This window comes from Zingiber officinale, chromosome 1B, assembly GCF_018446385.1.
Source record: "Zingiber officinale cultivar Zhangliang chromosome 1B, Zo_v1.1, whole genome shotgun sequence".
In the NCBI taxonomy this organism is placed as follows: domain Eukaryota; kingdom Viridiplantae; phylum Streptophyta; class Magnoliopsida; order Zingiberales; family Zingiberaceae; genus Zingiber; species Zingiber officinale.
The window spans coordinates 171,567,178-171,583,910 of NC_055986.1; the positions used below are offsets into that span (position 1 = coordinate 171,567,178).

Sequence of the window (16,733 nt, forward strand, 5' to 3'; positions counted from 1 at the left end):
ATTCATGTGTATCTATGACTGGTTAAAGAGTTTTTCTGCTCTTAAGAATTCTGAAATTTTTTAATCTGATGGTTTGATCAAGGACAAGGTAAAAACTTTGTTAACAATCTTTTTAATTTTCATATCCTCTTAGATCCTTTATTTTCATTTTTCTTTCCTTTCCATTATATGCAATGAAAGATAGATGGCAGAAAAACATGAAGTTGGTAATTACATGTTTGTAAATATGTAGATGTTGTTGCATCATTCATTTTAAAAAACGTGAAAGTGATAGATGCTTTATGGGATGCTTAGCACAAATTGGTAATCTAATTGCATGAAATTTCTTATAGTGATTATATCATCCTATGATAGGTTTATGTACTAAGGATTATAAATGCTAATTTAGTCATTATTATTTTTTAATTATTCAAGTGTTTAAAGTTGTACTTAAGTCCTTGATAAGTGTCTTTGGGTAATTTTTTGATTTAAAGTAGATGATTTTTATTATACGACCCCCCTAAACTTAAAATCTTGGATCCGCCCCTGTCAACATGTATGATATGAGAAAATATTAGGCTTAATATGAGCATGATATAGACACATTGGGTCCCCAGGGCGTAGCACAGCTGGAGGCGCATGGTTTCGTGGCTGAAAGGTCCAGAGTTTGATCCTCGGGATGTCATTGCCTGGAGTTAACGTTTCAACTATGCGCTTTCAACTGTGTATTTGTATTTACCTCCCTCCATAACCGTAGGACCGACTCTAGAGGAGCCGCTGATGTGACTATTCCACATTTTATGATATAGACACATTGGACCTGATATTGAACCATATCAAGCGCAGAGTAAACTTGATATGAAAAAATATCAGATCCACCGTAAACTTGATATGAGATCATATCAAACCTAACGATGAACCTAATATGAAAATATATCAAACCCTTTTTAATTCTGAAAATAAAGGATACATTGAAAAACGACGAGAGAGAGGATCTAATAGGTTAGCAAAGGAATAGGAAAAAAATAACATTACTATTTATATATTTTTTTGATAATTTTAAAATTAAGATGCTCTTTTGGATAAATAAAAAAAACGTGACCGTTATTTTTCAATCAAAAATTGATTAAATGGTATTCTTTCACTTCTTTATCCACCTTTTAATCAAAAGTCGATTAAATGATATTCTTTCACTTATTTATCCACCCATCATTCTCAGTTATCCATGAAATAGGATGCACTAACAGTTAAAATGACGCTTACAATCTGGCTGCAACTGCAATAAAGAAATGACTCATTCGTTTGTCAAATGAGTCAAATGAAGTTTCCCATATATCTTTGTTCACATACCATAATCCAAAATCTCCATGAGAAGCTTTTCACAAAGAGGATAAGTAGTGTAAATCTCCGCAAAATGAAGTCATCATATATATAAGATTTAGGCCTAACAAGTAGTAGACAAAACTAAAGAGAGCCTACTTTAATGACATGAGGCAATCAAAAACTTGCGATCTAAGCACCTTTAGTCGGAACCTTCCGAGTTTCTTTATCGCAGCGGTGATATTGGGAACGGCATTCTGAAAAGCTTGCCGCTGTTCAATCGTCAGACTTATGCCTGAGGATACAGCATGAAACAGATCAGCATGAGAAAAAAACTAATTCTTGCAGCAATTGTGGATGAAAATTGATTTATGTAGATGAAAAAGTAAAAGAATAGAAAGAAACGCTGAAGAAAGAGGTAAGTCAATGTAGTGTAAGGCTGACCGAAATGTCGTGACTAGGAAGAAGTGAGTGTTAAAATCAGATACTTTCCCAATCGTTCAGTCATATCCAAATTTCTTCAAGGATACTAAAAAATTTAACTGAGCCAACAAAGCACATTCTGACCAAGAATTTTAACAAATCGAGAACAATAATGGCCAAGTCATCCCTTTAAAGTCATCCGACTCGAATATTAACAGTACTAAAAATCATTTTTAAAATCTAAGCCAACTGTTCAACTACAGTGCAAGAGGGCATTATTAGTCTATGATCAATGAAGCACCAGTTAGAGATATTGACTAATAAAATACACGATTCATATTCACAAGAAATTGGAATAAGAATAGCATTTTCCTTAAAAAAAACATGTAGGCTTGAAGGTTTCCACTATATATTATCTTCAAAGAAAACAGGATAGTAATGGACACAAAGTTACAGCCACTTTAGTAACATATGCAATCTTATGGCATAGAAATTGGTCATCAAGTTTTTCAAAAGTGGAACCATGAAGGGTTGGAAATGTCTCGTCACAATGTAGCAATTGCGGATCTCAATGCGCATAGACTTTTCAGAAGACTCAAATCACTCTCCCTAATTATGTGCAACTAGAACCAATAAAAGTATTCTAAGATATGATGAGATCAATGCATTTCTGTGACGTGCACTGCTGAAGAGCCAAAAATCCAACTTGGTACCGTTGAGTGGTTCTGCTACTAGCTCGTCTCACTACAAGGGGACCAATGATTAGCGACCGAAATTTTTAGTTGCAATAATTTCGATCGCCGACGTCATTTAGCGACTGAATTAAAGTTCCATCGCTAAATTTATCGACGGAATTTAATCTCCATCGCTAATATTAGCGACGGATTTAAATTTTCCGTCGCTAATTTACGATAATTTAGTGATGGAAATAAATTCCGTTACTAATTTTCAATAAAATTTTCACAAAAACTCCCTTATTTGAGAGATTTCATCTTATTTAACACTATACATCAATACTATATATGATTCTAAAGTTAAACTACTTATAGGAAAATGCAAAAAATGATCAACACAAGTCTAACATATTTTAAAAGAATACATACCTTAATGATATAATATAATATCAAATCCAGTTCTTCAAGTGTTGACCTTTTATCTACTTTGTTTTTGGAAAAATATAATACAATTAGAGCTATATATATATATATATATATTTATTAACAGAACTATTTTTCATATTTTATGAATAATAAACAAAAAAATTAAGTTGAAAGTCAACACACCTCAGAAGCTACTTTTCAGGAGTGTTTGGGTCTTGAACCTCCTGCGAGTCAAAACGATGCGATGTTTGAAAATTTGGACTCATTCTATCTATAAATTCTTGCATTTGCTGTTGTATTAACGTCTTGACTCGATCTTCCATCGACTGCTCTATTGCTGTGATCCGATCCCTTAATTCTTTATTTTCTTGTTCTAACGTTTTCACTCGAGTAGATGAAGAAGTAGGACGACCCCTGAGCTTAGGAGCCATCACACGTTCATATGCAACTTTTGCTTGGGAGCCAAGGCCGTAGATGGAGTTTTTTTTCGTTCCACCAACAACGTCATAATATATATCATCTAATACATCGTCTGATGGAGTTTGCAACTCCTCTCCCTCGATAACAGGCTGAGATGCCTGAGTAACTCGATAAGTGATTTCATCCTATGTAAAAAACATATTATCAATATCTAATATAAAATTAATAAAACTAATAATTGTTAAATGTGAGCGGTAATAAAATTACGTCTATGGCTTTTGATCGAGTATCGACAAAGGTGCCATCCTTCTTTTTGTGTGTATTGCGAAATACCTCCCAACAAGTAGGACGTCTCTCTAAAATATCAGTCTGCATACACAAATTTTTTTATAAAATAAAATAAGTTCACTAATAATAAAAAAAATTCTAATATAACTTTATAGTAAGTTTACCAAGTCTATTGCATGCTCTACAATAGATCGTGACCCAGCCGTATGCTTTGTGGATCCTGTGCTTGGGCCAGCGACCTCGGTATTTCTATTATTTCGAGCAGTCGATGAATATTGTTGCCATTTTTCAGTAGCCCAAGTGTTCTTCCATGCATCCCAAATCTCATTTGGTACATCGGATGGTTTTGTTCCCTTCCTTCTCCACTTGAATAACAAGTCCTTATATAATTTTGCACAATAATTATTCCATATTTTTTTAAATTGTGACTCGTGACCTGGCTCCCAAGTATATTGTTTCTGCAACAATATCGAAAAAAATAATATAAAATGATATTATATTATACTGTATCAATAATATTCAAATTACTTACCAAAAATTCCTGATAATAAAAGTCTTTCAAATCTTGATTTACATGTCTCCATGTAGTACCAGAAGCACATTGACGCTCTCTAAATTTTTTGCTTATATAAGTAGCTACACTATGACCATCTGGAGTAAAACTGTATGAAAAAACTTTCATTTATCAAAATAATAAATAAAAAATTAGATGCATTTGAATTACTAATAACATAAATACTGACCAATCCCCCACAATCCTCAGAATAATCTGGGCACTATGTACTGCTGCAATATTTGACATGATTACATCCACAGAATAACATTATAACACATACACAATCCAAATAATAATTAAATCAAAACAATAATATCTTATAGGATATATCTAGTGAGATTTACATTAAAAAAACAAAGCCATACCTAAAATTAAATCATCATTACAATTTGAACAAACTGATCATTAAACTATTAAAACCTAATACTATCATTAAACCATCTAATCATGACCTAACTTATCTAATGGATCATCTATAACAATTATGCAATAATTTCGGTAAGTTAAGGGCAAAAATATCATATCAACATGTCAAACAAATAATAAGAATAATCTCAAAAGTTAAATGACCAATATAAGCATATTCTAACGCATGCATCCATCAATACAGGAGAGGTACTACAAACATGAATCCATATATTAACTAAGCATGTCGTGAACACACAAAGAATAAGTATACAATAAGTTGCTCAATCAAAGGAATTAAAAATTTCTAAAGGGCCTCCGTCGAGTTAAAATTTTGACTCTAAACCCTGCAACTCGCCAAAATCTAAGTTAGAAGTTAACTTATGGTATTTAGGATTTTTTCCTAAACCCTACAACTCACAGCCGGCAGAGGCCTCGCTGCTAAGGCTGAGGCTACGGCGGTCGAGGCCTTGTGGCTAGGGTGGAGGCCACATGGTTAGGCCCTGAGGCCGCACAGATCTAGCCGTGGCCGCCCAAGGCCTCGCGGTAAGAGCAGAGGCCATGGCCGACCGAGGTCTCGCGGCTTGCGCAGAGGCTGTGGCCCTGCTGCTAGGGTAGAAACTGTGCCCGAAGTGATGACCCTACTGATGGGGTTAAAAAGGAGACGAGAGGGAAGAGCTTACGTGATGAGGAGAGTGCATGCAAAAGAGGATCGAGATCTTGTTGGAGAGGATCGAGATTGGCCGGAGAGATGGAATTCGAGTGTGTGTGAAGAAAAACTTCAGAAGACAGTAATTTAACTAATTTAGCAACGGGTTTTTTTTTCTGTAACTAAATAGTGACGGGAGTTAATTTTTGTAGCTAGTTAGCAACAAAAATAAACTTCCTTTGCTATTTTAAGGATGGTTTATTTTTTCCGTCGATTCACTAATTAAATAAAAGAAAATACAAATTCAGGCGAATATACTCAAATAGCAATGGATTTTTTTTCCATTGCTAAATTAGCAATCGAAATCTAAGTTAGAAGCTAGCTTAAGATATTTAGGATTTTTTCCTAAACCCTACAACTAGCGATTGGCGAAGGCCTCGCAGCTACGGCTGAAGGTACGACCGGTCGAGGCCTTGCGTCTAGGGCAGAGGCCACATGGCCAGGCCTGAGGCCGCATAGATCTAGCCGCAGCTACTCAAGGCCTCGCGACAAGGGCAGAGGGGCCGACCGAGGTCTCGTGGCCTGCCCAGAGGTCGTGGCCTTGCCACTAGGGTAGAAAATGTGTCTGAAGTGACAACCCTACTGACGGGGTTAAAAAGGAGACAAGAGGGAAGAGATTAAGTAATGACGAGAGTGCGTGCCGAAGAGGATCGAGATCGTGTTGGAGAGGATCAAGATTGGTTGGAGAGATGGAATTCGAGCGTGTGCAAAGAAAAACTTTAAAAAACTGTGATTAAACTAATTTAGCGATGGATTTTTTTTTGTCCCTATATAGCGATGGAAGTTAATTTTTGTCGCTAGTTAGCAACGGAAATAAACTTCCGTCGCTATTTTAAGGATGGTTTATTTTTTCCGTCGATATATTAGTAACAGATGTTATTTCCGTCACTAATTAAATAAAAGAAAATACAAATTTAGGCAAATATACTCAAATAGCAACGATTTTTTTTCCATTACTAAATTAGCAACCGAAATAATAGTGATGGAAAAAAAATCCATCGCTATTTAAGAGTTTTCTTGTAGTGTCTATGCAAGACATTACTCTATGCATATTTGTTTATTTATATGCCTCTCTTTTTCCGAAAGCTAGATGTGGAGCTAAAATACACATGAACTCTCTTCTTCTTCATTCTCCATGATTATGAACTCTCCTAAAAAATTTTTGCTTTGAAAAGCTACAACACTAAGTTGAACATGACTGTTTCACAAAGGCTTAACAAGTACTCTAACTCTTCAAAGTTTTTTTTTAAAAAAAAACACACTAGTATGCTTATGACTATTTCATGAAGACACCATGAAATCTAAGCCAACTGTTCAACTCCAATGCTTATGACTAGTATGCCAAGTCATCCCTTTAAAGTCACCCGACTCACATATTAACAGTACTAAAAAATCATTTTTAAAATCTAAGCCAACTGTTCAACTACAAGGCAAGAGGACATTATTAGTCTATGATCAATGAAGCACCAGCTAGAGATATTGCCAAATAAAATACACTTCGTATTCACAAGAAATTGGAATAAGAATAGCACTTTCCTCAAAAAAAAAGAAAGAAAAAAAGTGGACTTGAAGGTTTCCACTATATTTATCTTCAAAGAAAACAGGATAGTAATGGACACAAAGTTACAACCACGTTAGTAACATATGCAATCTTATGCTTGGGTAAGAAAATTATATTATTACCAATTTACCATGGCATAGAAATTGGTCAAGTTTTTCAAAAGTGGAACCATGAAGGGTTGGAAATGTCTTGTCACAATGTAGCAATTGCAGATCTCAATGCACATAGATTTTCAGAAGACTCAAATCGCTCTCACTAATTATGTGCAACTAGAACCCAACAAATGTATTCTAAGATATGATGAGATCAATGCATTTCTGTGACTTGTTCTGCCGAAGAGCCAAAAATCCAACATGGTATCATTGTGTGGTTCTACTACCAGCTCTTCTATGCATGTTTGTTTATTTATATGCCTTTCTCTCTTTCCGAAAGTTAGATGCGGAGCTAAAATTCACATATGAACTCTCTTCTTGTACATTCTCCATGGTTATGAACTCTCCTAAAAAAAATTTTGCTTTGAAAAGCTACAACACTAAGTTGAACATGACTGTTTCACAAAGGCTTAACAAGTACTCTAACTCTTCAAAGTTTTTTTTCCCCAAAAAAAACACTAGTATGCTTATGACTATTTCATGAAGACTCAATGAAAAAATATTATAATACAAAAAATACAAATTCATTATGAAGAGTGTGTTGCCAAATAGAGTGAGAACCATAAAATGTCAATGTAGCACCTTCGAAGCTCCCATGTAGTCAAGTTCAACCGGATTGTTTTGATGTAATTGACAAAGTGTTTAATGGCTACTAGTTCAAATGGCTTAGAGGCCTGTAATGAGGTGAAAGCAAGCTAACACATAATATGGTGGAAGATTGGAGGGCTTGAATCTAGCTAGCTGACTAGATGGTTGAATCGACTGAACCACAAAGAACAAGGTTTTGCAAAAATATTATTTTGGCACAAAGCTATGTTGCAGAGAGCAAGCAATGGTTTAACCCTACGGGATATATGATGATCAAACAATCCTCTACAACTAGTTAAACAACGCAGTGGCAGCCAGCATTGGGAAAGCCACACAACCAAGGGGAAAATCTTGAGGTTTTATACCCAAAGATGTTTTCAGGATGTAGAAGCCTCCGGTCGAAATGGACTCGTAATGGGGACGATGACCCACCGGTCAAGCTTTCATTCCGTCGAGCCAAAGACGGCTTAGCACAGCATCCAGCCAACATAATGTTTGGACCGACGGAGTAGACGATTTAGTGGGAATACTGTTGGGAAAATTTGTTGAGAGAAACCCTCTTTGGGACTTTTGAAAAACAAGGACCCGATAGCAAAAAACTAGGAGTTTTTTTATCCCGGCATGGAAAGACCACAGCAACCGGGTGCTCAATCAGGAAAGAATATGACTCAGAAGAAAAGACCAAGGATACCTTTGGAGGAAGGCAGTTCTTCGCCGTCTTTCAGATAGTACTCTCGAATAGACACCAGCGTCTTTCCTTTGAAATCCTGAAGTGTCACCCTTCGCTTATTTGGCAACTGCCATGGAACAAAATAAATAAGGATCAGCAGAAAACCCTAGGATTTCGCTCCGAACCATCAGTAGATGCAGTACACTCACGCGGCAAAGGCTGAGATCACCCTCATCATCGTACTCGTTGGGTCTGCGGCGACTTCTCGCAGTGGAACACACACCCTCTGCTTCCTCCTCTCGATCAGCTGCCGGTTGCTCCGCAGATTCTTCTTCTTCTCCCTTTAATCTGATTGCGGGAAAGTCTCCCACGGCCTCTTCATCCTCAGTCTGCTGCGAGTCGAGGAAGGACTCGACGATGCCGCGGACGAAGAGCTTGCGGACGCCGCTGGAGAGATCGAGGCCGAGGCGCTTGCTGGCCATGGAGCGGACCATGGATTCGGAGGTAGAGGACATGTCGGATTCGCGCAGGATCTCGACCACGGCCGCCTCGATCTTCCGATTCAGTTCCTCCTCCTCCATCGCTTCGGAGTTCTCGACCTGCCTTCGCCTCTATGATACAACAAGCTACTTCGACGGTTTCCTTTTTTTAAAAAAAAAAAAAAAAATCTAAATTCACTACTAACCGCAGTCGACAACAGTAAAAAGTATGAGGCCAAAAACAGCAACAAAATTAACTAAGATCAAAAATAAAATCACTTTTAATTCTCTGCGGACAATTGTCAAAGACAGCAGTGCACTACGAATCAAGTCACCTTATTACACTTTGCTCCAGACGAATATCAAAATCAACCCAATAAAACTGAAAAAATTGCTAACCAAAAATAATATACATTGCTAGAATAATATTCATGATTATAACAATATTTTTATTAATAAAATAATAAATATTAAAAAATATTAAATTAACATAAATCCATGTACGCAGATGAGAGGACGGATGATCTAGTACATAAATTACGGATCAAAGGATGATCCATTTTTTTAAACTGTTGATTTGGATGAACCCTACCTATTTAAAGGTGGAGTCTATCTAAATCAATTATGGCAAAAAGATGAATATGCTCGTCCCTAGCGCCCTCGCCTATCCGTCCCAAGGCCAATACGAAGGAGGTAAATCACGGGTGGCTACTAGCCTTTGGAATAGTGACTAGCACATAGGAGAAGTATTTACCTTGACTTTGCCGAGATTTGAACCCAGACCTCATTGTGGCAACACCTCATGCGCTAGACACTAGACCATTCGAGAGGACGGAATCTATAATTTACGGAGTCTATCTAAATAAAGGGTCTACATGTAATGGATCATCCCTTGGTCCATAATTTACGGACCAGAGGATCCCTACTGCGCAGATGGAGATGCCAAGGTAGGGCAAAGATCCTCTGGTCCAAGATCTTGGTCCAATTCTGGTTCCATGTTCATTTATTGGTTGGATGGACTGGACCTCATCTGTTTAACAGGTAGGGTCCAATCCACCCAACTAATGAATAAATAAGATATCTTCTTGTCCAAAAAATTCTGAACTAGAGGATCTGGCCTCGCCAAGGCAGGGCAGCAGCGACCAAGACAAGACTGATGCTAGTAGTCATGACCAAGAAAGAGAAGTAATGGCCAAAACAAGGTTGCTGCTGGCAGCCGTGACCAAAGAAGGATAGCAGTGGCCATAGCCAGTTAAAGGCATAGGCTAGACCAGGGCCTCTATTTTATTTGGACCTCCAAATGTTCTAAATTTTTTAATATTATTTATATTAATTTTTTCTTAATTAATTTTATTATTATTATTATTATTATTATTATATATATATATATATATATATATAAATCGGTAAACACTTCCTCCTTTTTACTGATATTTTATTATTTTTTAAAAAATCCAACCGACTCTTGCTTATATCAATCTCTCAAAAAAAATTATGCTTTTCTCCTCTTTTACTATTACTAGTTCATACTCTTCCCCTCCCTCGTGGTAATTATTATCAATCTGCAAATGCACGGAATATCGTCAAGTAATAAAATATTAATTTCATAAAATTATTAATTAAACACTAATAAATTTTACAAAGTAAGTTATCTACACGATTAAAAGTTGATTTCACGAACGCAAAAGAATTAGAGATAAAGAGTTGAGAGAGACAAAGAGAAATTGAGCACAAGCGAAGAGAGAAGTTGGAATTTTGGATGATTAAGATTTTGATTTTGTTATGATGTTAGTTAATGTGTCAATAAATTATTCATCATTTTACCTCTATGTTTACACTCTTGTATGGATTCTACGCACCCCCAGGGGCTGGATCAGTTGGTAAGTTGGTGGTATGTTTGCAGCATGGAGCGACAGTTCGAGTGTCGCCAGTTGCAATGTGGGATAATATCCTCGTCTGTTGGCTTAAAGCCTCGAACAACCATCAACTTGCCAACCCAGCATTCATCCTGATTTACCTTCCTCCTACAATACCATGGGGCAGGCGTAGGGGGCCGCTAGGCGGCGGAACCCGCCTTTTTGCAGCTTGTATGGATTCTACGCAAATACTGGTGTGACCTTGTGAAGATCGTACCGGAGAGTTTACATCAATTTCCAACATCTGAGAACTCATAGGAGACACGACCGTGCTTTATGAGCCATGACCATGTCAGTGTGAAACACGTTCGTGCCAAGAGACACGATCATGTTTTGCTGATTTAAAATAAGCCAAAAACATATCTCCAAACAAAACGAGTAATCATGTTGGATAAAACAATAAAATAAGATGTGACAACGTAAATCATAATAAAAAAATACAAATAAATATATATCAAACAATACATAAAACATATGTAATTTATGCACATCAATATTCCCACATCTTTTCCCTCTTTTATCGATCCTAGGCTCTTTCTCCCACTCCCTTCGCATCTCTCACCCGTGATTCAATCTCTCAAAGGACGTGTTTCTTCTCTATTAGTGGTATTCCTTCCTCACTCTTTGTCCCTCTTCCTTTACAGAACAGAAAGTAGGAGCTCCTAGTCTATTTGACACAAAACAACAAATCTTCTTCCTTGATAGCACTAGGAAGCAATGGTCCCTACCCATTCAACTCAAATATCAGTCAGTCCTCTTCATTCTAGTAAGAAATAACCTTAGCAATTTGACGAAGATAAAAATCAAAGTTAAATCCGTTCTCATGCTCCTCTAGATCCTCCTAATTTTAATATCCATGATAAATTATAAGCTATTTGATTTTTATTATAGTTTATTATTTTTTTATTGTTATTTGTAACTTAAAAACCTATCGAATAAAATTCTATATCCTTATTTAATATTTGAGAATAATTTTTTAGATGTTTATCCTTATTTTAATTAGTTTAAATAAAAGTTAATATTTATTTGTTATTTTATTATATTTATAGATAATGTCAAATTTTAACGGATAATCAAATTGAAATAAAATAATAAAATCTTATCTACACTAAAAAATAATTTAATTAATTTATTAATTAAAAATATAAAAAATTAATTAATATTTTGCATCATAGAAAATTAATTTTTTATATAAAAATGTATTTATCTTTTAAAATTAGTATTTAATTTTTTAAAAATAATGTATATTATAACCCTAAATTGTTCGGCCTATATATGGCCTCTAAAATGATTGAGATGATCCTGGCAGTGGCCAAAGGAGGCAGTCGGTCTCTCGCATGTCCAAGGCAGTTGCCACCTTAAGTGATTATCTAGTCATGCGCGTGCCTATGGCAGTGACCGCCAATAAGAGGAAGGACGTGTGACGTGATAGTTGTTGGTGCAGTTAACATTAATAGTTAAATTCATGTTTTGATGAATGACAAATGGATTAAAGTTAGATGTTGTGTTTTCTAACTAGTTTACCAAATGTGTGGGATTGAAATACTTGATAGGACCTAACACCAAGTTGAAGTCCAGTTAGGTTTGGAGGACCTGATATAGGTTGATGTTTGACAGAAAGTCTAATTAGGTCCGTGGGACCTAACAACTGGTTGAAGTCCAGACGGGACATCTAACAATAAGTCCTAATGGGTCGAGGGTCAAGTCTGCAATGGTAAGTAAGGTAAGCACCGGACGAGAGTGATCCAGTGAGGACGAGTCTCAATGGGACTGTAGACGCTCGTCAGTTTAGATCCATTTTGGAAGTCTAAACTGAGACCATGACTAGATCATGATCTTGATAAGACATGATCAAATTAATAACGTTGTCTTATTTCTATTATGCTAACTCTATTTTACATGGTATATTTGTTATTTACACTAATGAGTTTTGCAAGAGTTAAACTGCATAACTAAGCCTCGGATGAACAGTGCTCGAGGAGTCTCGGAGCTGCGGGGAGAAGCCTCGGAGCTCAGTGGAGGTGCCTTGGACATGACAGAGGTGTTCTCGCGAGGATAAACTTCAGGGATAGAAATTCACTGAATGAAGGAGGTGCCTCAGAGCGCATTAGAGGTGCCCTCGCGTGGATAGAAATCGAGGACTACAGATCGGATAAGCACTGTCGGAGGTGCCTTGAGCTATTGGAGGTGCCTCCAATGCTATTTAAAAGGAGGCTTCGAACAGAGACTGAAACATCACTTCACTACGCTAATTCGTGACCATTCGGACGCTCTGACATCATGTTATTACTGTGTTGCGACTCTTCTACTACTCGACTATGCCCAACTGTTGCCGGCAGACCGACACCAACACATGTGTGCTTATTACTACTTAAAGTCATTTATATTACTACTTAAAGGAAGTGTAAGTTGTTACACTTTCTTATTCATCTCTTTGTAATCAATCATTTATTAGTAGATTATCCATCGGAAAGGTCCAACGGACCTGAGTCTTGGAGTAGAAGTTATCGAAGACTCCAAACCAAGTAAACCAACTGTGTTATATTTTTCATTTTTATACTTAGTTTTATTCCATTGTGCACTTTGTTTTAAAAAAGTTCAATAAAGAAACAGTTTTAAAATACATGTGATTCACCCTCTCTCACATGCCTATGATTTGTTGGATCGTTAAGACGCTAGAGGGGGAGGGGGGAGGGTGAATAACGTTCTTCACTTTTTCAAAAATCAAGAATACACAGTGGATATAAAACTAAGGAGAAACAAGCGAGAAAGAAAAAGGTTCGACAAACAACACATCTAACTTTAACATATTTGTCATACATCAAAACTTGATTATTAGTACAACCTACACTAACACGATCTTACAAATGGTATCAGAGCGGGGTCACTCTAAATTGGTGAAATCACCATTAGAAAATTTTGTTTCTTTTTATTTTTATTTTTTCTATTTTTATATTTTTAATATTTTTCCTTGAGTTAGAATTGGTAAAATCACCTCTTCTGATAAATTTCTCATTATCTTTTCAAAATTTCTTTGAGTTGGTGTAACACCACTCAGATATTTTTTGAATATGGTATTATTTTCTCCCACACTACTTACCCCAAGACATAGTCTTAGAAACCTTCTTGATTTTTTTTAGAACTAAATGGCTAAAAATGAAAGTTACAACACTACTCGCCCTCCATTATTCAACGGAGACGACTTCCCTTATTGGAAGAAAAGAATGAAGGTATACCTGAAGATGAATATTGAACAATGGTTGAGCACTCGATGAAGATATACGACCCCGATGGATAGTGTGTTGGGTGCACTCATTGACCTAGAAAAATGGAACCAAGAGGAGAAGAAAAAGGCTCAAATAGGCTCCAAAGCACTAAACACTCTTCAATGTGGACTAATGAAGGAAGAACTCAACTAGATCAGACCTTTTGAGAACAAAAAGGAACTCTTGGACAAGTTGATCAAGTTGCACAAAGGCACAAACGATGCTAAGGTAACAAAACGTGACTCATTGTTAAATAGTTTATTTAATATAAAAATGTAAGACGGAGAAGCGATGAGTCAACTACATCATTAACAGTTTGCATCTAATTGACCACCAATTGGAAAATAGAGACGTAATCAGGTATGCACGTAATTATTTTCCTCGAAATGCACTATGGACATTTATAGTAGATGTTTATAAAGTTTCAAGGAATTTATCTAAATTAAAATTAGATGAACTTTTTTGTGTTTTAGAACTTCATGAACATACTAACTTGTGACTTTTCTTACAGGTTCGTCAAAGGAGATGAAAACAAGAACCTGAATTAAGCCCAAGTCGGAAGATGAATCTAACTCATAATTAGATGAAGAGGAGCGACTAGTGAATTTGATAAGAAAAATACTCACTAGAAGAAGGAAGAACTTTGCCAAAGATGATCTACCGAAAATGATCAAGCCAACATTCAACAATCCAAAGACGACTATCACGTGCTTTGGATGCAACAAGAAGGGTCACTTAAAGCACGAGTATCCAAAACTGAAAGAAGACAAGTTTAAGAAGACAAAAAGGAAGAAGGCGCTCCTAGCCACCTGGGGCGAATCTTCTTCATAAGAATCAGATGCTGAAATATCGAAGCAGGTAAACTACCTTGTACTAATGGCAACTAGAACTGAGACAGAAAGTGACTTAGATTGAGAAAGTGAGTTTGAGTATGAGTCAAGTCACAGATCCGTATCTATTTTCGAAGGTTTCAATGAGGTAGAATCTAATTTAACCATAATTTTTTTAAAAAAAATTATTGTTTGTTTAAATAAAAAAATTAAATAAATCTGAAACACAGGTTAACTTTCTCCTTAAGGAAAATCAAGACCTTAAGAACAAATTAACTTAAACTCCTCAACTGAACAAATTAAAGATGAAAACCCAAATCAAGTTACAAAACTTGAAAAGGAGAATTCCATTTTGAAATGTAAGGTTGAGAAGTTTAAAAGACGGCTAGAAAGCTTCACCTAAGATAAAAAAATTTAGATTTAATATTTGGATCACAAAGAACTGTATATAACAAGTCGAGACTCGAATATAAGTCTAGCTCAACAAATAAAACTTTTATTTCTCTGGTTAACTAACACAAGAAACAAATAAAACATAGGTTCTGAAAGTTTATTTAACAAAGCAAGTAGGACAAAATCAATTTTATATGCTAAAAAAATGAAATTCACTATATAAACTCAAAACATAAATATATGATTCGGAGTCTCCAAATTAGTTGACACTTCAAAAACATAAATTGTCTACTTGGATAATTAGGACTAGATAGGAAAAAGATAATCTGATTTTTATCCAACATATTACCATGGTAGGGTGAGATAATAATACGTTAGAGAAATTTGGTCTAGGAAGTCAAGAAGGGTAAGACGCATCCTACTTGATCTACTTAGCTAAGTGGAACTAACCAAAACTATCTTGCCACATCCTAAATTAATTAGACCAAGGTTTTCAATAGAATGGTTAAATGTACAATTTCTCAAAAAGACTTTGTCTTGAAATGATTATTATTCTGAAACCCAAAAAGGTCCCTATGGCTCACCACAGTCTAGAAGCCAATTTTTAAATTGTACATATATATTTAACTAATTGACGGTTAAACTTCAATCTAATACAACGTCAAACTATATTCAAAATAAAAAAATAAAAATAAAATTAATTTAATTAAATTTAAAATGTAAATTTTAATGTAAACTTAACTTTAAATTAGCTTAAATTAGAAACATTAAGATTCAAAAACTTAATTTAAAAATGAATTTGGTTTAAAAAAGCTCTTTTTAAAATAATTTTGAAAATCTTTTAAAAACTATTTTAAAAATTATTTTAAAAACCTTTAAAAATTATTTACAAAATCATTTTAAAAATCTGTTAAAAATTATTTTAAAAATATTTTTAAAAACTTTAAAAATTATTTTAAAAACAATTTTAAAAATTCTTTTAAAAACCACTTTAAAAATCTTTTAAAATTACTTTTATACTATTTTAAAATTTATTTTAGAAATTGTTTTAAAAAACATTTTAAAAACTTTTAAAACCCCATTTAAAAATTGTTTTAAAACCTTTTAAATTTGTTTTTAAAATTGTTTTAAAAACTTTTAAAAATCATTTTAAAAATTGTTTTAAAGTTTAAAAAATTCCTTTTAAAGATTGTTTTAAAACCGTTTAAAAACAATTTTAAAATTATTTTAAAAACTTTTAAAAATCATTTTAAAGATTGTTTAAAACTTTTAAAAATTCTTTTAACAACTTTTAAAAATCATTTTAAAAATTGCTTTAAAACCATTTAAAATTTCTTTTAAAAAGTTTTAAAAACTTTTATTAAAAAAACATTTTAAAAACTTTTAAAAATGATTTTAAAAATTGTTTTAAATACTTTTAAAAATAATTTAAAAATTGTTTTAAAACCTTTTCAAAATACTTTTAAAAATTGTTTTAAAAACTTTAAAAAAATCTTTTAAAAATTATTTTTATAAAAATTTTAAAAATTCTATTAAAATTTGTTTTAAAAATTTTTTAAATTGTTTGGAAAAAAACTTTTAAAAGTCTTTTAAACATTATTTTAAAATTAAGACTTAAAAACATAGTTAAAATTTAAAAACTTAATTAGTCTTAACATACACTTATATTTGAACATTA

At 34.4% G+C, this 16,733-nt stretch overlaps 1 protein-coding gene across 3 annotated transcripts; it reads right to left on the reverse strand.

Annotated features, from left to right (window-relative positions):
- Nucleotides 1-1,261: 1,261 nt before the first annotated feature.
- On the reverse strand, nucleotides 1,262-8,807 carry LOC121992541 (RNA polymerase II transcriptional coactivator KELP-like). 3 transcript variants are annotated; one of them, XM_042547009.1, is made up of 8 exons: nucleotides 8,381-8,807; nucleotides 8,193-8,298; nucleotides 4,274-4,313; nucleotides 4,063-4,192; nucleotides 3,695-3,988; nucleotides 3,510-3,611; nucleotides 3,006-3,427; nucleotides 1,458-1,594 (listed from the first exon to the last, which is right to left on the reverse strand). In XM_042547009.1, the coding sequence occupies exons 1-7, from the start codon at nucleotides 8,750-8,752 to the stop codon at nucleotides 3,014-3,016; spliced, it is 1,458 nt and encodes a 485-aa protein (XP_042402943.1). In that variant the 5' UTR covers nucleotides 8,753-8,807; the 3' UTR covers nucleotides 1,458-1,594; nucleotides 3,006-3,013. The 3 variants fall into 3 exon arrangements, with proteins under 3 accessions (XP_042402949.1, XP_042402943.1, XP_042402936.1); XM_042547002.1 differs by having other exon boundaries at nucleotides 4,274-4,316; XM_042547015.1 differs by lacking the exons at nucleotides 3,006-3,427; nucleotides 3,510-3,611; nucleotides 3,695-3,988; nucleotides 4,063-4,192; nucleotides 4,274-4,313 and having other exon boundaries at nucleotides 1,262-1,594.
- Nucleotides 8,808-16,733: the final 7,926 nt, after the last annotated feature.

What these genes read in the sequence shown, in the direction of transcription:
- LOC121992541 (XM_042547002.1), bottom strand. Translation starts at nt 8,752, where the DNA reads ATGGAGGAGGAGGAACTGAATCGGAAGATCGAGGCGGCCGTGGTCGAG. An exon ending in CTGAGGATTGTGGGGGATTG is followed by an intron (nt 4,193 to 4,273) that starts GTCAGTATTTAT and finishes TTTTTCATACAG; the next exon opens with TTTTACTCCAGATGGTCATA. An exon ending in TAGAGCATGCAATAGACTTG is followed by an intron (nt 3,612 to 3,694) that starts GTAAACTTACTA and finishes TTGTGTATGCAG; the next exon opens with ACTGATATTTTAGAGAGACG.